The sequence below is a fragment of the Mercenaria mercenaria genome, chromosome 9, assembly GCF_021730395.1.
Source record: "Mercenaria mercenaria strain notata chromosome 9, MADL_Memer_1, whole genome shotgun sequence".
NCBI lineage: Eukaryota > Metazoa > Mollusca > Bivalvia > Venerida > Veneridae > Mercenaria > Mercenaria mercenaria.
In genome coordinates, this window is record NC_069369.1 from 63,692,343 (window position 1) to 63,711,909 (window position 19,567).

At 35.2% G+C, this 19,567-nt stretch overlaps 1 protein-coding gene across 1 annotated transcript; it reads left to right on the forward strand.

The window, feature by feature from the left end:
* Positions 1-207: 207 nt before the first annotated feature.
* Positions 208-14,571, forward strand: LOC123547291 (sodium- and chloride-dependent creatine transporter 1-like). The gene is made up of 14 exons (XM_045334271.2): positions 208-714; positions 1,103-1,237; positions 1,558-1,702; positions 2,645-2,749; positions 3,960-4,092; positions 5,524-5,658; positions 5,989-6,092; positions 8,706-8,830; positions 9,385-9,497; positions 9,876-10,013; positions 10,324-10,426; positions 11,308-11,408; positions 11,986-12,156; positions 14,351-14,571. The coding sequence occupies exons 1-14, from the start codon at positions 474-476 to the stop codon at positions 14,408-14,410; spliced, it is 1,809 nt and encodes a 602-aa protein (XP_045190206.2). The 5' UTR covers positions 208-473; the 3' UTR covers positions 14,411-14,571.
* Positions 14,572-19,567: the final 4,996 nt, after the last annotated feature.

A 19,567-nucleotide genomic window follows, 5' to 3' on the forward strand; every position in this document is an offset into this window, starting at 1 on the left:
CATATTTATTAAGCTTATAAGAGACCGTTCCATTTTTTAAAGGCACCACACATCGATGACCTTGAAACTGAACTGAACTACCTTGTATGTTGCTTTAACACAAAAGTGACCATTACTCAAGAATAAATAGTATGCGTTTCTATGCATATATTAGTCTTAATCAGAATATACACCACTTTAAACTAAACAGCCTCTTCATTTGAGACAACTCATTTTTTTAGGACAAAGCGAATTTATATCAATAATTATTAATATTAATTATAAACTATGTGATTCAGTGTTTTAGAATAGTTATTTGGTAAAACTCATAGTAGTTCATTTCCAAAATATCTTCTAAATTTCATGCAGTCTAAGAAAGAACTGCAGTTTTTCAACTTGAAACAGATTGTTGTTGTTCTTCACGAAAAATTAGCGTTAGCTGTTTTAACTATTTTCATTTTAGCATATGAGAATATTGGGACAGGATAACAGAAATGATAGCGAGTACAGAGTTAGAGATTCGCATGAAGCCAAAGGAAAGTGATGATTTGGATGAAAGTGTCTTGAACAATGTTCAAGAAAGCTCTAACCCAGATGTTGTAGATAATGATAAATTTAATCTGAAGAGGGATCAATGGTCAAGTAAACTGGATTTTATTCTTGCCTGTGTAGGATGCGCTGTAGGACTTGGCAATATTTGGAGATTTCCATACTTGTGCTACAAGAATGGAGGAGGTATACCGTTGGGAACATTGGTTTTAGTTCATCAGTCATTTCTAGTATGATCTAAAAGGCCGTTGAATATTAGATTTAAGTTAAGGCTGCTTAAATTCGATTTATACTTAAATAACATCATAGATTATTGCTTTAATGGGGAGAGATGTTCTTTTTATACTGTAGACCAAATGGCATATTTTAAACGCTATTTCAAAGAGCTAACGATACTTCAGTAGGCAAACACGCTGTGCTGTTGGAATAAGGTTTGCACCAACGCGAAAGCAGACTGTAACATACATTTTTTCCAAAGACTAATTTTTCTGAAATCAAATTAAACCGTCAAACATAACTGTCGCAAATAGACACTGCTGAAATTTTGTATGTTTTTTTCTGTTTTATTTTTCAGGTGCGTTTCTGATACCATATATTATATGCCTTGTCACTTGCGGTTTGCCGCTTTTCATGATGGAACTGGCTCTCGGACAATATATGCGTATTGGCAATGTGGAAACATGGGCTAGACTAATTCCAGCATTTAAAGGTGGGTGTTCAAAAATTCTACTTAAGGAAGTAACAAGCATAATATTCTCACTAATCATTTTGACAAATAGAAGAGAACACTAAATAGCTAGATACATGCAGAAATAAACCTTTCCTGCAGTAGTGTTGTAATCGACCAAATTGGCAAAAAAAAGGTTAAATCAAATGTTAACATTTGTAACAGAATGGTGAAAGATCTTCGTTACATATGTACTTTGTATAATATGGCTTCTTCATCTCAAAATAATATTGTCCATGTTTTTATATTTATACTACTGATTGAAATATATTTAAGTTAACATAAAATAACTTTACTTTAAGGAATAGGAATAGCATCGTTTGTTGTCACTTTCCAAATGAACATCTACTATATCATAATCTTGGCTTGGGCTGCCTACTTTCTTGTCATGTCGTTTACTTCAACGCTTCCGTGGTCACATTGTAACAATGCATGGAATACAGATTGGTGAGTCAAATTTGTAAGATGATCAAATGAAAGCATAGAATGCAATATATGTTTAGTACGTGTATATGAATACTTTAAAACAACATTGGTAAACAATAAAGATTTAATTGGCTTATTGTAGATCTAAATGGAAATGATATATGTGGGTAAAGTGCAATATTTCAATGTTTACTGTAGGAATAAATGAGGACAAAAGACAAATAGGAATAGCTATATTCCCAGAACGCAGCCTCCAGAAAACAACACTTAGTATAGTTTTATGGAAACAATACAACTTACAATATAGTACAGGGCCCAGTTGTTTAATTGTTTGATTAATTGTTTGATTCAAAATATTGGTCTTAGTCATGTTAGTGGGAACATTAGTATAATATCTTTATCTAACTGTTGACATTTTTAACTCTTTTACTCGTGTTTTTAATTTACTACACGTTCTAAAATGTCAAACTAAAACGGTAACCCTTACTAAGTTAATCAACCATTAGCATAACCACCTGCTAACATTTTGAACAAATGGGTCTTCTATGATGTTTTAATTTATTTTGAAAAAATCCTTTACTCATATGTTTATCTTACAAAGCGCTGGACTTCTAAAATGTCAAACTGTAACCCTATAAGTTATTTGTCCATTAGCATAATCTCGTGTTAACATTTTGAAAAACTGGACCTAGTAAATAGTGTGATATTTAAAGTGAATGCCATTATTTAAAAATATATCAGATGCAATAAAATGAATACAAACATAATCTAAAAATAAAATCCTAGTAATAACTAAGTTACAAATCAATATTTCTGTTCAGTATTTTGGATGCTTCCATGCCGTCTTCCGCACATGTTATTGGGTATGAGAAATACAAGAAAAACAAGACTTTAGAATAAAAATAGATCTGGTGAATATTTCATTGATTTTTCATAGGTATACTTTTCAGTATTTGTTTTCAGGTGTTTCACGCAACTGAATGTAACACCAGTTATTAATGTTCCGTCAGTTCTGGCAAATGAATCAACCCAAGGCAAGACCGTCGACGCTGTAATAGAGTTCTGGGAGTAAGATCACTAAATATTTTAAGTCTAATAATCAGTTAAGGCCAGAAAATTGATCGATTTTCATGTGGAAAACATTGAAGATTTGTAAGTGCAAAGGACACCTGTTCATAAATGAAGAAGAATATATCCTTCTAAATTGAAAACGAAGAACATTTGTTGTTGACATAACCATATAATGGGAGATTGAATAACTATTGTAATTAACATATGATTAAAACATGCACTTTGAATAATAGTGTTTGTTTGGTTAAATATGTAAGAAGATTCTTTGAAATCGCATAATGTAACATTTGTTTCTTTAAAGCAAAATAATAGCATAATCGGTTGATTGAGTCCGTGAATGAGAATTGATGGAAACTGCAACACCCCTCACGCCTCCTAACACCGTCTTAAGTTTGTTCTTATATCGGTTTATCCAGTCATAAATGTACTTCATTAGCTCTAGGTGGAATCACGGGCAACGTAACAGAAAAAAATCCTTACTGTATGCTAGATTCTAGCTCTCTATATAATGTGAAAACTATATGGAATCTAATGCAAAAATAGACTAGCTCATTCCGATAGGCCATTTCTCACTTAACCGTCCCGCTTGGCTCAATAGGGAGAGCGCAGATCTTTAGGTCGCCCGGTCGTGAGTTCCATTCCTTGGCCAGACATATGTTCCCCGTTACAATTAACAAACGGCATTGTGTCTGAAAGCATTCGCTCCCAACCTCCAGTCATGCATAGAAATTGGCAGTAACTTGTGGAAAACAGAATCAATGACCCTGGTTAGCTTAACTGACCGCTTGTTACATAGACAACTGGCGCTAGAGCCAACGTAAAACGTTTGTTTCGTCGAAATTGGACAACTGGTAATTTTTCTTCCATCGTGCTCACATCACATTTTCTGATAAATATATCTGATTGCAGAGAATGTATGCATATTTTATGATTTCGACATCATTATAGGAAATTTGGATGACCTTCCCTGTTGAACTTCCGGACGCGTAAATAGGCAAACGAAAACAGCCTTTACAGTATTCACAGTTATACATTTAAATTAAACTGGTGAATGAAAGTCGACCTAGAAATGGTTCTAAATGTGAACGCTCGTAGTACACATTTACTATAATATTAAATATTAAATATCAAACTGCATATGCATGCTGCATAAACAAATTTTAGTGTATATCTAAATATCTATATAGTGTTCATCGTATTATTGCAGGAGAAAGGTTCTACATATTTCCGGAGGTATTGACGAGCCGGGAAACATAGTTTGGGAGTTGGCTGTATCCTTACTCGTTATCTGGATATTAGTATATCTATGTGTTTGCAGAGGCGTCAGAGTTAGCGGAAAAGTACATAAAAAACTGGCAATAACCTGATGAAGACTGTATTTAAATCATTTGTCACATTTAATCAATAGAACTGACATACAAAACCCTATAGAAAGATACATTAGAGACATAACACTCCACCAAACAAAATAATATCAAAATAATACCAGACTCGGTTCGATTTCTCCTGTTCATAAGAGATAATTCTGTGGGCCGATGGTCTAGTGGTAACACGCTTGACTGTCAATCCAGAGGTCCGGGGTTCGAATCCCGGTCCAGGCACTGTAAATTTCTGAGATGCTCTTGAGTGTCCCCCACCTAACTTAGAGGCCTGTACTGGTTCTTCCTAGGAAAGACGGCTTCGCGTGTACCAGTGCTATACACCGGGCACGTAAAATAACCAGACTGTCTATTCGCAAAAAGCTAGGCTAAGTTAGCCGGACAAGTCTGTATCTTAAAAGTTCTCTCTATCTGTTCTGGGGGCTTTGTCTTACTCTGTCCCTCTGGTCATATCGCTCTGTGTCTGTACTAGTAGAGGACGAATTTCGCACCCTGTTTGACTGCGTTTGCTATATGTAATGTTTAACATGAAAAGGGCGCTATATAAATCTGGTATAATAATAATAATTCCACGCTCGCGTCTACGCTTCTCGTGAGAAATACATTGATTGTACGCAGACACAATCATCTAAATTATTTAATTATTAAAATGTTACAAAAGGTCATTATAAACTATATTCATGGTTTGTGCCCACTAATTATAACTAATAGTGAAGAGTATAAGTAAAATATCTACTCAGTTATATAACAAAGCAATGATTAATAGAAGGTACGCTATCGCGTTATTAGATTTTCATTGGGTTTAACATCAAACCGACATAATTATGTCATATGGCATCTTTCTAGTTTTGTATAGACCCCAGACACCTTCAAGCAATATTTTGGCTCGGGTGGGGGTACCTTGGCAGAAACGACCTTCAGCAAGCCAGCTGGAATGCTTCCTTACTGAACGAAGTCTAAACCCCAAACAAAGTTAGTGAGAAACAAATGATTTCAAGTCAGCCATCTAAATACACGGCTACAAACAATCCTTATGTTATTAGGAATGGTATATATTGTCATTTTTTTTTTGTCACACAGAGAATATGACGACCCGGTTTATGGTGCATGACAACAAACGTGACACAGTCACAGTGAACAGATTTGATATAATAAAACTTGAAGGCATTAAAATCAATGTTTTTGATAACGTGAGTTCAAAGCTTGACCTCGAGGTCAACAAACAGAAGCAATCGACAACGTAAGCCTCCCATGTATATGAACAAATGATACTAGTCTTCCAGCAGTATCGGTTTCTATTTTGCTTCAAAAATATAAATCTATTGAACTACTATTGTAACCATCACGTTAATTTGTGCTCAAACTAATACAGATTTCCTCTCTGTCTTTCAGATAGTTTATTTTACTGCTTTATTTCCATATGTGATTATAACAATACTGCTTATACGTGGGGTGACTCTAGATGGAGCAAGGGACGGTATATATTTCTACCTCAAGCCAGACTTCTCAAGACTTTTAGATCCACAGGTTAGCAATATATTATCAAAATCAGCATAGCAATGGTATAGTATTACATTGGATACAATGCGCACGGTCGCTGTTTCGCATATTCTATCTGTTCTTCATTCAATAGCACAACATGTAAAATGAACCAAGGCACGATCCTATTTAATATATTTTTGCAAGGTACTGAAGATTATTTGGTATGAAAATTTTTAAATTAACTTTCGTTAATGTCGTTTGAAACCTCTTACCCGCATCTTAAATTTATTGATGTTTCAAAACGTGCTATAAACACGATAACTACCTCATAATGATGCCTCGTGGTAACATCTGATGTTTTACTTTCAATTACAGGTTTGGGTAGACGGGGGGACGCAGATTTTCTTCTCCTATGTCCTGGCAACTGGCGTTGTTACTACGCTCAGCAGTTACAATAAATATCGTAACAACTTCTACAGGTAGTGTCAAGAGTTACAAGATGTTACAATAACAGATTCTACATGTTCTTTCAGAAACATAGAGTAACAACTTGGGATTCTTAAATGCCTCTGTTGCTACACTGATGTTTTCCTCAGATTTCTGTTTCGTCTTAAATCACATCAAGACGGTTTGCAGCTCGTCAGGTGGATATTCAACTTTAAAGGAGACCATACAACACTTGCATGGCAATATTGGAATTAGACATTAACTAAGTTATATTACAAAGAGTATGTCAATATAGAAGTATTAAATATTTTGCATATCAATATACACAGACGAGAAAAAGTAACGCCTCATCCAAACTCATTGTACAATATTTTGTTAACCGTGCTTCAAAATTAGAAAAGAACAAAGGGTCACAAATCTGATAATTTAAAAGAATTAATAGTTAATTAGACAGCATTTTATGGTCGCATATGCTTCAAACCTTGAATTTCAACAAACTGGTCAGATGAATTTCACTGACACAATCAATAGTGCATGTGGCCACCTCTACTGGCAACCACAGCAGCAAGACGCCGCCCATGGGCCCGCAAATGTAATGTAGCAGATACCGTTGAATTCTGGCCCACTCCTGGTGGAGCGCTACAATCTAGTCCTGGATATCGGCAGGCTGCGGTTGACGTTGACGTAACCGTCGTCCAAAATAATGTGTGTTCAATCGGATTGCAGTCCGGTGAGCATGCCAACAAAGGCAAAACTTCAATGTTGCTCGTCTGTAAAAGGTTGCAGGTGGCGCGTGGAACGTAAGGTCGCACGTTGTCATGCTGAGAATCCGTTGACAGAACATAGGGACAACCACAGGACTTAATATCTGATCGATGTAACACCTTGCTGTGAGACTACCTTGGCACACGACGAATTAGAACGTTCACGGCGTCTTCTGTAGACACGGATACGTCCGTCGGCGTTCCACATGTTGAAACGTAACTCATCACTAAACACTACATTCTGCAAACGGTGATCGCGGTGGTTGCGGGACCACATTAGACGTTGGTGACGGTGACGTACCGTAAGAACTAAATCCCAGTAGGGCCTACGGCAGATAATTTCCCGTTCTCTAAGCCGATTTCTCATTATATCGAATTAAAGGCCGTCTACGGTCACCTACCACTAAAAGTGATGCGGATTCAGCCATCGCAAATATGTCACGCAAAAAGCGTTGATATATATGTAATTGTCCTGTCGTACTGACGTTACACGCTGTCTGTCCGACAGAGGTCAATCGACAAACGTTTCTATGTCTCTGACACGCCGAATAAGATGCAGTATTGTTAAACAAGAGACGTTAAAAGGTCTAGCGACTTGTTATTGCGTTCGCCCACATTCGAGCTTGTCCAAAACTTGGGCCCTCTCTTCGAAATTTAGCCTCGGCAATATAAGTCGGCATTATCAAAAACTGATTTATTGTCCGAAAATGACTGAAAATATTCTCGTATGTCGACTAACACATGCACCTTTGTAAAATTCGCTCATTAAGGGGAAATGGGACAGTTGTGTTGGGTTTTTATATAGGCTAAGAAGGAAAATTTAAACTACTGGAGAGAATTTTCTTAAACTTTGCATGATCATAGAGCATCTTATTAGGAACAAATTTATGCAAACAAAACTGGGGGTCCCGGGGCTACTTTCTGAGTTATCTGCACCTGAATGCAAGATTTTTGCTCTTTTAGGTCATTTTCAAGGGCAGATTACTCAAAATCTAGCATATGGAGACCTTATTTCATTTCACATTATTTTTTGTTATTACCTACCAGTCATTATGCAAAGTTTTTAACCATTCTATGTAACAGTATTTTTGCTGTGTTTCAATGAATAAACATACTGCATTTTTCTTGAAAAAAGGGCATAATTGGAAGAAATTTCTATTTGTTTGCGTAAGCGACTATAGAATAAAATCCGTCTCATAAAATTCCCTCAAATTTTGTACAGTTGCAGGAAATAAAGTAACAAACACTAATCTGAAATCAAATAAAGTGTAACTAACCATTACCTTGAGTTATCTGCCCTTGGAAATGACCTAAAGGAACAAAACACTCGCATTTAGGGGCATATAACTCAAGAAGTAGCACCGGGACCCCCATGTTTAAGAAAATTCTCTCCGCTAGTTAAAATTTTCTTTCTTTGTCTATATAAAAATAAAACACACAACTGTCCCATTTCCCCTTAAAATCACATGGCTGACACACACGGGCAGCATGAAGACATCATGAGCAGGAATAAAATCGTACGTAACGAAATTAACGCCGACTTTGGATGAGGCGTTTTTTATCTCGTCAGTATACATTTTCATTGAGGTATTATTAATTTGACAAATTAATAGCTCGTAAAACATTTCAGAAAAGAAACTATAGCAAATTGGAGATCATTAGAACATGCTTGAATATGTGACTTTTTCAAAAATAAACCGACGCAGTTGGCGTTTATTAAGAACATGTCTAACATCTCGGAGATCATGCAACGGAAATTTACACAAACGAAATATAACAACTATCAAATAACAGGCACACTTCATATGATAATTTAGATATAGAGAAATTATTTTCCAATTACGAACGTCCATAACTTTACTAAGATGTTTTTTATTTTAGGGATTGCTTTATCATAGCGACGTTTAATAGCTGTACTAGTTTCTATGGCGGATTTGCAGTGTTTTCAGTTCTTGGATTCATGGCGAAGGAGCAAAATGTTACTGTCAGTGAAGTTGCCAAATCTGGTAATTTCTTTTGTCTAAATATACTATTGTACCTTTAATGTTGTAAGGAAAAGTTAAGTTTTAAAGGTGGTTAATCAGATTTTGGTCAACTAATGAATTTCTTTAAAACTTAATCAGCTGATCATTCACACATTTTTATGTTCACCGAGTCCTTAATACATATCAGATTTTCACTTGAAGTATTTCTAAAATATGATTTACCTAGTATCCTGGTTTCCCAATTATAAGGATCTTACACGCTTGAAGTTGTATGACAGAGCTTTCCTATCCCGAGAAACAGCGGGAGTGAGAAAGCGTGCACTAGCCTACCATTGTAAATAAAGTATAAAAAAAATCTTAAATGGAAAATGAAACACTGCCCACGCCCCCTAGCACCATGCATTTAGATCTAGTTTATGACGGAAAAATAATGAAGTTACAATGTGCCTAGTGAAAAGATAAATCGATCTCCTACCCAAGCAGCATTGTTTTTCCCTAGTAAAAGCTGACGGAAAATCGCTTTTTATAATCATGAATAAACCATTTAACAAAATAAATGTATTTTTTCTCGAAAGGTCCTGGTTTAGTGTTTATTGCCTATCCTAAGGCTATCACGAAGATGCCAATATCACCTCTATGGGCTGTACTTTTTTTCTTCATGATATTACTGGTTGGGTTTGACAGTCAGGTGAGTTGATGTACGGTAATGCCAACACAGCTTTTTACTCTAACTTGAACACGGTTTTATGAAAAAAAAACATTTGACTTCTTTTAAAGGCTTAATTAATGGCTTTATTTAGTTCGATTGTCAAATTTGTTGTTGTTGTAAAAATGTATTTCCTATTTATACATGTAGTAAATACAATCTGAGATACATTTCATAGGGGTGAAAAAATGGGGATATACATAGCTGAAGTAGCTGAATCCGTTTTTGATTACCCCCTTTCTGACTCTTGCTGAATGAAAACGGTAAGATGTATGTTTATTGTTTGCTTTCAATACATAAATCCGATTTTGCCGAGAAGCGTGATTTTGAACTTATCTTGTTAATCTTATCTATGTAAAGTTTGTAGCTGTAGAAGCATTATTGGCGCCAATTATAGATGCTTTCCCACAATACCTGTACCGGAAGAGAAACAGAATGATTCTTACCGCAGTTTACTGTGTAGTTACTTATTTTCTTGGACTATCGATGCTAACAGAGGTATTTTATAGCTCTTATTCCGATAACTATGATAGAAATAGAAATTTGACACCGATAATCAATTCATTATTTCATTCAGCTTTTCAGCGGTTTAATTTATTTTTTTTCTTCTACAGTTGTCTGTAAGTACTGGTACATATCGACTCGAATACACGCCCCATCCTTGATACGTTTTAGAATCTAACGTGAAAGAAAAACTAAAGTACATTCATAAGTGAAAGCAGTATTGTAAATTGCTAAGTGTAAACAAATGACTAGCATAATTTCTTTATTTCTCCATTATTCTTTGTTGACCTTTTTCTGTATGCAGGGTGGGATGTATGTGTTTCAACTCTTTGACTACTACAGTGCCAGTGGACTGGTCTTGCTATGGATTTGCTTCTTTGAGGCAGTTGTTGTCTCATGGGTGTTTGGTATAAAAATTCAGAAACATACATTTATACTGTTAGAAATATTTTATATTAGTTATACCAGTAAAAATAGTACTTATTACATAATGATAGTCAATCTATATTCTGTATGAAAATGTCCTTAAAAAGAAACAAAGTAATTTGATGCGATGTTACCAAAATATGCTGCAGGATATTTGCAGTGACTCGCATCAAGTCTTAAAATATCATATTAACAAACGAACGTGTTATAGGATCTGCTATGTTTGTTTTGAGTACAAACATCGTAGAGGCCTCCGTGGCTGAGTGGCAATGCTAGCTTACTTTCAATCACCCTCGGCACTGTGGAATTGAACCCTTATCTGGTGTGTAGAAGTTATCATTTGAAGAAGCCATCAAGCTGGCTTGCAGAGGGTCGCTGCCTATAGTTATGCTTTGAGAAAAAACCCATGGAATTCCTCCACTATGACAAAAAGACGGAAAATCAAAATCTTCGTATGTCCTATAATTGTAACGGTGTAACTTTTAATCCAACGAAAAAAGTAGAGCTAAATCTTACCTTTTAGATAAGAACTTTATCCAGTTGCATGATCCCCACTTCCTTTCCTGTATCACTGTTGTTTTTTCAATTTGAAATTCGTGCCACTTATATCATTTACAAATGCGGAGTTGACTCCCGTCAATTGTTCTTTAAACACACAATTCATCTATAAAAATATTGACCATGCAAACATGTTCGATAAAGCCACACTATACATACGAGTATAAAACCATCAAATTGCCTAACCTCAATTTAACAATGTTTTGTTACAATTAAATCAAATATATAAGCTGACTCAAATAAAAACGTCTAAAGAACTGGTTTTGCCTTTGTATTTTGCTTCAGTATTTCAACACTCTTCCAGGAGAGGAACGTTTCCAGGAAGCAGCTGAGATGATGATAGGACGGAGATTTCCATGCTGGTTTTTTATGTGTTGGAAATACATCATACCAGTCATAACCTCTGTATGTTTATGATATTGTATTTTTTAAAATGTGTTTCTTTAAAGACTGTTACGACAACTTAATTTTAAAATATAGAAAAAGCAACAAATGTTTATTTCATATAATTGCAATTGAGAGAAGCGATGTGCTGTAGGCAATATATGTTGACTGTAATTAGATAATTTCGCGAGGCTAACAGGTCAATTAAATGTAAAATTTTCGGGATGTGTGTATTGACACACTTGTGAAATACTAAGCTATTTAAACACATAGCATTTTCGAGAACTAGAATCTGTTTTCGCGAATACTCTCAGAGGAAGGTTCTGGTATTACAGCTATTAGCACGCATATTTCGCATTAGTCTTAAACAGAAGTCAATCAGATATGATAAAATATTAAAATATCATCATAGGTTATTTTGATTTCAACTTATGAACATCTGAAAGACGCAACTGCATATTGCATATTTCGTGTTATGTACATATGTTCTATGTGATATATACTATGTGATATACATATGTTCTATACAACAAGTGTCAACATTTAATTGTTTACCTCATTTTTGCAGCTCTAACTGTAAGTTTGTTTTCATTTTCAGGCGATATTTATTTTCTCCATAGTGTCGTTTAAACCGCTGACCTATGAGAAGACATATATCTATCCTAGATGGGCTCAGGCAATTGGGTTTTGTATGGCTCTTGTGTCAATGAGTTGTATCCCCGTAGTTTTCATATACACGCTAATAACTACAAGGGGAACACTACGACGGGTACCGTACTATTTATTAATTTAATGATTTGTAATTGAGTAGTTTTATACACACATTTATAAATAAACAGTTTGACCGGTAGGTACCATTATACTAGTATATGTATAGCCCTTTTATCGACGAGTTATGTTCTTGTAGATTACATATATACTAGTATATTAATACACTAATACCTAAAATGATTAAAAGAGAAATACTACATCAGGTAATGCATGGATCTTGTATTAAAGTATTGTGTATCCACACAGTTTTTCATACACAGTGTATAATAACTAAAAATCCAAAACGGTTGAATAGATTTTATATCCATGCCATTACAACAATTAGTAGTCAATGCAGCCGGCCCGTTTTTTTTATCTTTTTTTCAACGAGTTAAACTAATTTAACCTTTACCCTGCTAAATTTCTATAATGAACTGGTCTATCATACAATTTGGGCAATACCAGTTACCATTCGAAGGGGTGTTCACTGAAACTTTACTGACTGAATAGCGAACAGTGCATGTTGATCTTGGTCTGCACTGGTCGCATAAGCAGAATCACTAGCCGCCAGCAGGCTAAAGGTTGAAGGTTATTGTATCGGTAGGTTGGTTGTGATTCTGTAGTTTTGCATATCATATACGTTGAAAACTACAAAAGGAGCACTGCGACAAGTACTGTATAATCATTTCATCAATGGATTGCGTCCCAGTAGTTTTCATATATACGTTGACAACTGCAAGAGGAACACTGCGATAAGACAGTATAGCCAGTTCATCAGTGGGTTGTGTCCCTGTAGTTTTCATATATAAGCTAATAACTACAAAAGGAACACTGCGACGAGAACCCTTTCAATGCGTGGTGTCTTCTACAAAGGGAACACACAGACAGAAACTATATGTTCCATTTCATCCATGAGTTATGCCCCTGTAGCTTCCAGATATACGCTAATACTAGTAACGTAACTATAAAGGGAACACCACATTTCAGTCGTGTCTCTGTATATTTCCTAACACGAAAATAACTTAGATAGATAGATAGATACTGTAGGATTCAAGTATACGCTAATTTCTACCAGGGGAACGCCATGACAAGTCCTCTTTAACCTATGCCCCTGAAGTTTTCCTAAACAGTATTATAACTGCAATGGAGCAGCGAGAAAAATAGTGTTTGGCTCTACCCTTACAGAAATGCATTATATTCTGCAGCGCAGAAGGAACGACATTTATGCCGCAAAACACACTGCTTATATATATTTAACAAAACAGCTAACTCGTCATTTGTTATTTTGCCAGTATTTCAAAAATTACTAAAAATGCTTTCTTAAAATATAGCGTAATGTTGCAACAATACAATGTATTTTGCTAATAACATAAAGTTTTTATATGTCCGAATATACTTTTTCCGCTATTCTAAGTATCAGCAGGTTAACAGTTCAAGAATTTGTTACAATATATAATGTATGCATGCAGCACTTTTCCAGTATATATGCGTTGCATTTGCAGCATAATGTTAATGTTTGAAAAGTAGTTCGTACATGCTACAGTGCATAGTGATACAAATACGGCATTGGTGGTATCTATTGCATTTGCAGCATGGCTGCATTGTTGTTGTTGTATATATGGCATTTTAACAATATGTCGAAGGAGCTAGCATTTCAGTAATGTAGTTATAGTGAAAAGCAGCTGCAAGTTAGACAAATGTTATAAAAATCAGTGCATGGACTGGTGCCCGGTTCTCCCAATGACCACTAAGCATTATTTTAATAACTGAAAGATACCGCAAAAATGTGTTTGTGTATAAACAGATATATGTTGACGCATCAGTTTGATACTTGAAACATGCTGCATTCATGTTTCCTCTAATAACAACGAATAGAATAAAGTGTGCACTTTTACTTTTATGCTTTAGAGATACTGCAAAAGCAGATTTGAAGTGAACTGGAGGTATACTGAAAGTACTCTAGGAGCATGCTGACAGTATGCTGAAAGTACACTCAAAGAATGTTCAAAGTTCGCTGAAAGTATACTGAAAGAATGCTCGAAGTATGCTGAAAGTAAAATGCAACTACGCGCCTTGTCTTTCTGTGTATTGGTTTTGTACCGAAAAGAAGTTATCTATTGGTTTATACTGGGCTTAAATATAAAAAATATATAAATTGCACTAATCATGCTAATCAAACTAAAACTAAAAACGAAATTTTATTCTATTTACAGAGATGGCAAATCATATTCACACCACTGCTGCAAACGCACCAGATTTCAGTGAAAGAGTAACCACCAGTCATGCAATTGCATATAAAAACCTATAGTGATGTAACAGACCTTAAATGTTTACTTGGAACAACGGCCGATTATTAACATCATCCATGTTATGTTGTTGGCCACAATTTAATTCTCTTTTAGAATGCTAACTGGAGTTGTCTTCCTGTAATACAATGCTTTTTTGATGTACAAATAAAACTCTCAAACAATTTTGCACGTAGTAGTTTTAATTTACTGAAATAAAGTTTCATTTTGCAATAATCCCAGTACTGATCAGCCGAAGCGATTTAAAATAGCATTACAGATTTAAGTAATATTTCAAACATTCCATTCAAGAAAAGCGGCGTTACGTACCACGTGTATTAATTTTGTCCCTTCTTGCCAGCGCGTTTATGCTCCTTATAATCATAACAACCGACTTAACAAGGGGACACAGAACCCAAAGATCCACTTTAAAGCGTTGATTATCATATCGAGGGAAACATAATAAGAAATCGAAGTTTGGTGACTTTAAGGCCTATGCTATTTTGACATATGTAAAATTCCTATGTAAAACTGAAATTGTCGTAACAACACGAGTAATGCACGGGGATCAAAGAGAAACTAATAATAATGAGAAAATGTATCTCCAAGTAAATTATAAAGTATCAAAAACACTCAAAAGCATGTCCCAACAGTGTACTAGAAAAAAATGCATAGAACTTTTCGGTGCAATTATTTGGTACCGTAAGTCTCTCATATTTATACAATATATATATTAATAAATCAAGGATATGTCAGTGTAAATGAGCTGAGCGTTAGTTTTCTAAGAAATTGCCGTAAAACTTTGTTACACAAATCACACGTGCACCGCTTTTTTACAAAAATATGTCCGCCATGTTTTCTTCAGTGAACGAAATAAAAGTAGTGTTTTACCTTGGATTTACTTATTGTATAGTACGATTCACTTTCTAATCTAAATAAAGCATCACATATTTATAACATCCCACCGTCCGATCTTTTTGATCACTTAACGATCACTCACAATTATAAAATAAATCCAACGTGTCATCAAAATTATGACTTTACACGGCTTCATGGACATCACGACCTACTAACATTGAATTTGTAATGAGCCAACCAAACATGAAAGATCGGAACTTTTTCAAAGATATGTTTTATTTTCTGCAATTTTCTGATATTCTAACCTTTAAACAATCGAATAGTATGCACAGAAATAACAAGGAATTTATGCAATATAGCTTTTAGTTTAAATTTTGGACCTATCTTTTTCCAGCCCAACAACAGACACGTATATGTCACAAACCCGGCTTGTCCTCGAGTAAAATGTCAAAGGTTACTAGAACATAAATACAATAAATAAACAATTGCTTACAATGTTTTTGCAAGTCCTGTAAGATGAAACGGCTCATGTTTATACATTCATATATATTCCGTATCGGGAACATTGACAATCACAGTTCGATCTTTTCCTCGAACATGAAAACAGTAACTTTTATTCCTTTGTTTACATTCAAACATGACGATTCACATATACGTTCAAGAACGTAAATTTCGTGCTTTCCGACCCACATGGTGTGTAAACTTTTGTAATGTGTATGGTAAAGTATGGTGTATTCGACAAACCATTTGTAATTTCTGACCGTAAATATCATTTTGAGTATCATTTATGTTCACGAAATTTAATTGAATATTTAAGTTTTATACTCGCACAAAAAACGTGATGGTCATGGTCGCTGGCTTCGAATTCCCCGCCCATTACCGACGTGGGATGGAACCCTCACTTGATGTGTAATACTTTTTACGAAAGGAAGCCATCCAGCTGAGGTTAGTGTCTCTAGGTACTAGTCTAAGCCCCAAAACATGTCTGGAGGGGCACTTGGTGTCTTTCCCCACCAACAAAACTTGGGAAATGTTCATTGTGTCGTTTCGGTGTTACTCTCATCATACAAAATAAAAATTGTTCCCGTTTTGGTTTGTTTGTTTGTTTATATTTTTATATAAATGAATATGCAAAAGTGTATTTGTTTGTTTCAGTGTAATATAATTACAATTATATATAAACAGTGAACGTCACATGCATTATATGTTCACGAGGGTTAATGCTTTGATCTTATATGTAAAACAAACATATTCCTAATGTTCAAAAGGTAAAAGTAAAGGTCTTGTTTATTAAAGTGCCACTTTTATTGAAAGGGCCAGCCAATTTGGCTTATGAGACACCGTTATTGTGCTTTCCAATCACCTCCCAACCCCTACTACTATGCCAGGCGCCATGCGGGTAGAAGTCGGTAACCATTCATTCAGCTCGCAGCTCAAAAACCGGCCTTATCGGATCGAATCCCATGACAAACACCCCCATTTATATGTATATGAGTATGTACTCGTGAAATTATAATGTTAAGTGTAAATAGTTTGTATTCACAGTGCAAATCATCCATGCTAATTAATACGTACGATATGTTTGCTTTCTCACTGTCGAACATGTCCGAAATGATCTATTCGATTTTAATCATAGAGTTCTAGTTTAATTTTCACTTTAAATTAAAGCAAACGTGTTCAATATAATTTTAAACTTTGAAGTTTAGTCGGTTGTAGCATTTTCTAGATCAAGGGTATTTTTATTACCTTCTGTAGTCAGTTATTTATTGTAAAAATGCTTTTTTAACCAAAGTGGAAAATATCAGGTACTTGAAAATGCAGCTTTCTGAAAGGTCAGTAAGAATTCTCGATGTCATTTGTCAGACATACCGTGTAAATAAACAATGTTATTACATAATTAATACTGATATTTCTTTTGTTGCACTTTGCGGACTTATGATAAAGTTATATATATATATATCTGTTTGAGCAGTACAACCCCTGTAAATGCGCACTACGTAAGCGCTCGGACCCTTCCCACACCATACCTATAGTTCGGACTTCTTTAATGTGTAAAGGCATGTGCACAAAATGACAAATTTTGCCAACACCTTGTAAATTGTAATGTGTTTTTTTAGAAAAGTAATAAATGGAAATAGAAAAATAGCTCTCAGCTCATTTACACGGATAGTTCAGGTTTATTATGTATGTTATAGTTTTTTGCAGTTATGCAAGCTGACATAGAATATTGTCACCGAAAATTGTGACATGAACATACTGATAACTTTTCCCACTTTAGTCTTTTAATTAAAGTAGGAGTTCAGCACTTCATAGTTTTAATGTATTGTCACATTGGAAAAAAGTTTGTTTTACAGTAACTTCGAAATTCCTCAGAAATCGTATCATGTACCCCACCCACCTAATTCATAATTTCAAAATAGCATAGTTCTTAAGGGACGAGCAGTGCAAATGTATTACAAATTCGTAGCAAGCGATGAACAAGAGTAAACAGCCAACCTTGTCTGTATTGTTTCAAACAATTTGCGTTAATTTACCGTAGGCCATTAGTTTAATAAATGTCGCATACTTAGTTACCGTTTGAACTTTTTGCTTGGAGCAAGCAAATACTAGTAGACTTTACATTGAAAACTTTATATTGAAAGTCTTACAAATATGAGCCGTGTCATGAGAAAACCAACATAGTGAGTTTGCGACCAGCATGGATCCAGACCAACCTGCGCATCCGCGCAGTCTGGTCAGGATCCATGCTGTTCGCTTTCAAAACCTATTGCAATTAGAGAAACTGTTAGCGAACAGCATGGATCCTGACCAGACTGCGCAGATGCGCAGGCTGGTCTCGATCCATGCTGGTCGCAAACCCACTATGTTGGTTTTCTCATGACACGGCTCAAATAATGATCGTAAATAATCCATTTAATAATAATTTCCACGGCTGATTGGGTTTTGATTTACTGTCATGTAAGTCAAATAGTTTAAACATTAACTACACAACGTAAATGATCGTATTGCTAAGGCAAAATGAACGGGCTCCCGGTTAACGTTACTGTTTCAAGCAACGTAACGAGCATGCTCCAACTAAAGAACGGCGTATTACAACAAAAACAAACATGTGAGTACATTGAAATGATCATCTGTTACGTTTAAACGTTATAACTGAAAAGATGGCATCTCTTATGGAATGAAAGAGTCCCATTGGCTCACTCTCTTTTATTTTATTGTGAAAGTTTATTCACTTACAAGCTATTAAGGTTGCCAAAATTATATTCTTGCACAAAAACTACCTTTTTCACTGGATCCGCCCATATATCAACGGGAGAAAAATTTGTGCAAAGAAGGCAATTGAGGGACAATGTGCCATACAATGTTGACATCACTCGGTGTTTGTTAATGTTTGTTTATTTCATGTTTATCTAATGTTCATTATAATTCACAATTTACAATATATATCAGTATATATGAATTAAGTGATAGTAAATTGAAGGTGTTTGATTAAACAATTAAAACCTTGACTAACATGTACATGGCATTTATTCCGTGAAGGAAAAAGTTATATTTATCTCCAAAATTATTACCGAGCCATTTTTTTTTACTTATGAGTGATCCCCACTCCTCACAGAAGCCCTTTTCCCGGGGAAATCTTCCTAAATCTTGCATCTATTCATGTTTGAAATATTTCATCGCTCTATACAATCATGTAACCCGGTTCACGAGGCTAGGGGCCTCCTTGGCCGGCTGACTTCAAATCACTTGCTCTTCACGATATCGGTTCGAGCATTGCGTATATGCGTTCTTTAGGAAATCTTTTCATATAAATTTACAGCAGCTTTTTATATTTTACATAACTTATCATTGCATGTGTCAGGGATTCACAAGGCAGGATTAGCTTTTACTGACACTATGCTGTGACTTTGGGACTTAAACTCTCCTGTGGTGTGTTTCAAGGCTATATCCCACTGTGTTTCCTTTATTCAAATGGCCCTGTTACGGTCTACATGCAATTATTATACAGTAAAAGAGCTGTTTTTACAAATACAAAGACTAAGATGTTTTCTTACACTTGTAAACATTTTTTGCTCGAGCGCAAGAGATAATGCATTGTAATGTTTCCCCTGTATCAATATTCGCATTGTACAGTATCGTCAGGTAATGACACAAGCCCAAGTTTTCACCCTTTACCGCAGCCAGGAAGAAAAAGCATGACACTTGCAAAAAGGGTACCATCCAATTCTTATTCCTTTAATTGACAATGAAGGTAAACCTTCCGTCTAATAGGATGGACTGTAGTTA

Bases quoted from the DNA above. Each gene is read 5' to 3' on its own strand.
- LOC123547291 (XM_045334271.2), top strand. From the start codon at position 474: ATGATAGCGAGTACAGAGTTAGAGATTCGCATGAAGCCAAAGGAAAGT. The intron at 1,238-1,557 runs GTGGGTGTTCAA...CTTTACTTTAAG, and splicing joins ACTAATTCCAGCATTTAAAG to GAATAGGAATAGCATCGTTT. The intron at 2,750-3,959 runs GTAAGATCACTA...GTATTATTGCAG, and splicing joins GCTGTAATAGAGTTCTGGGA to GAGAAAGGTTCTACATATTT.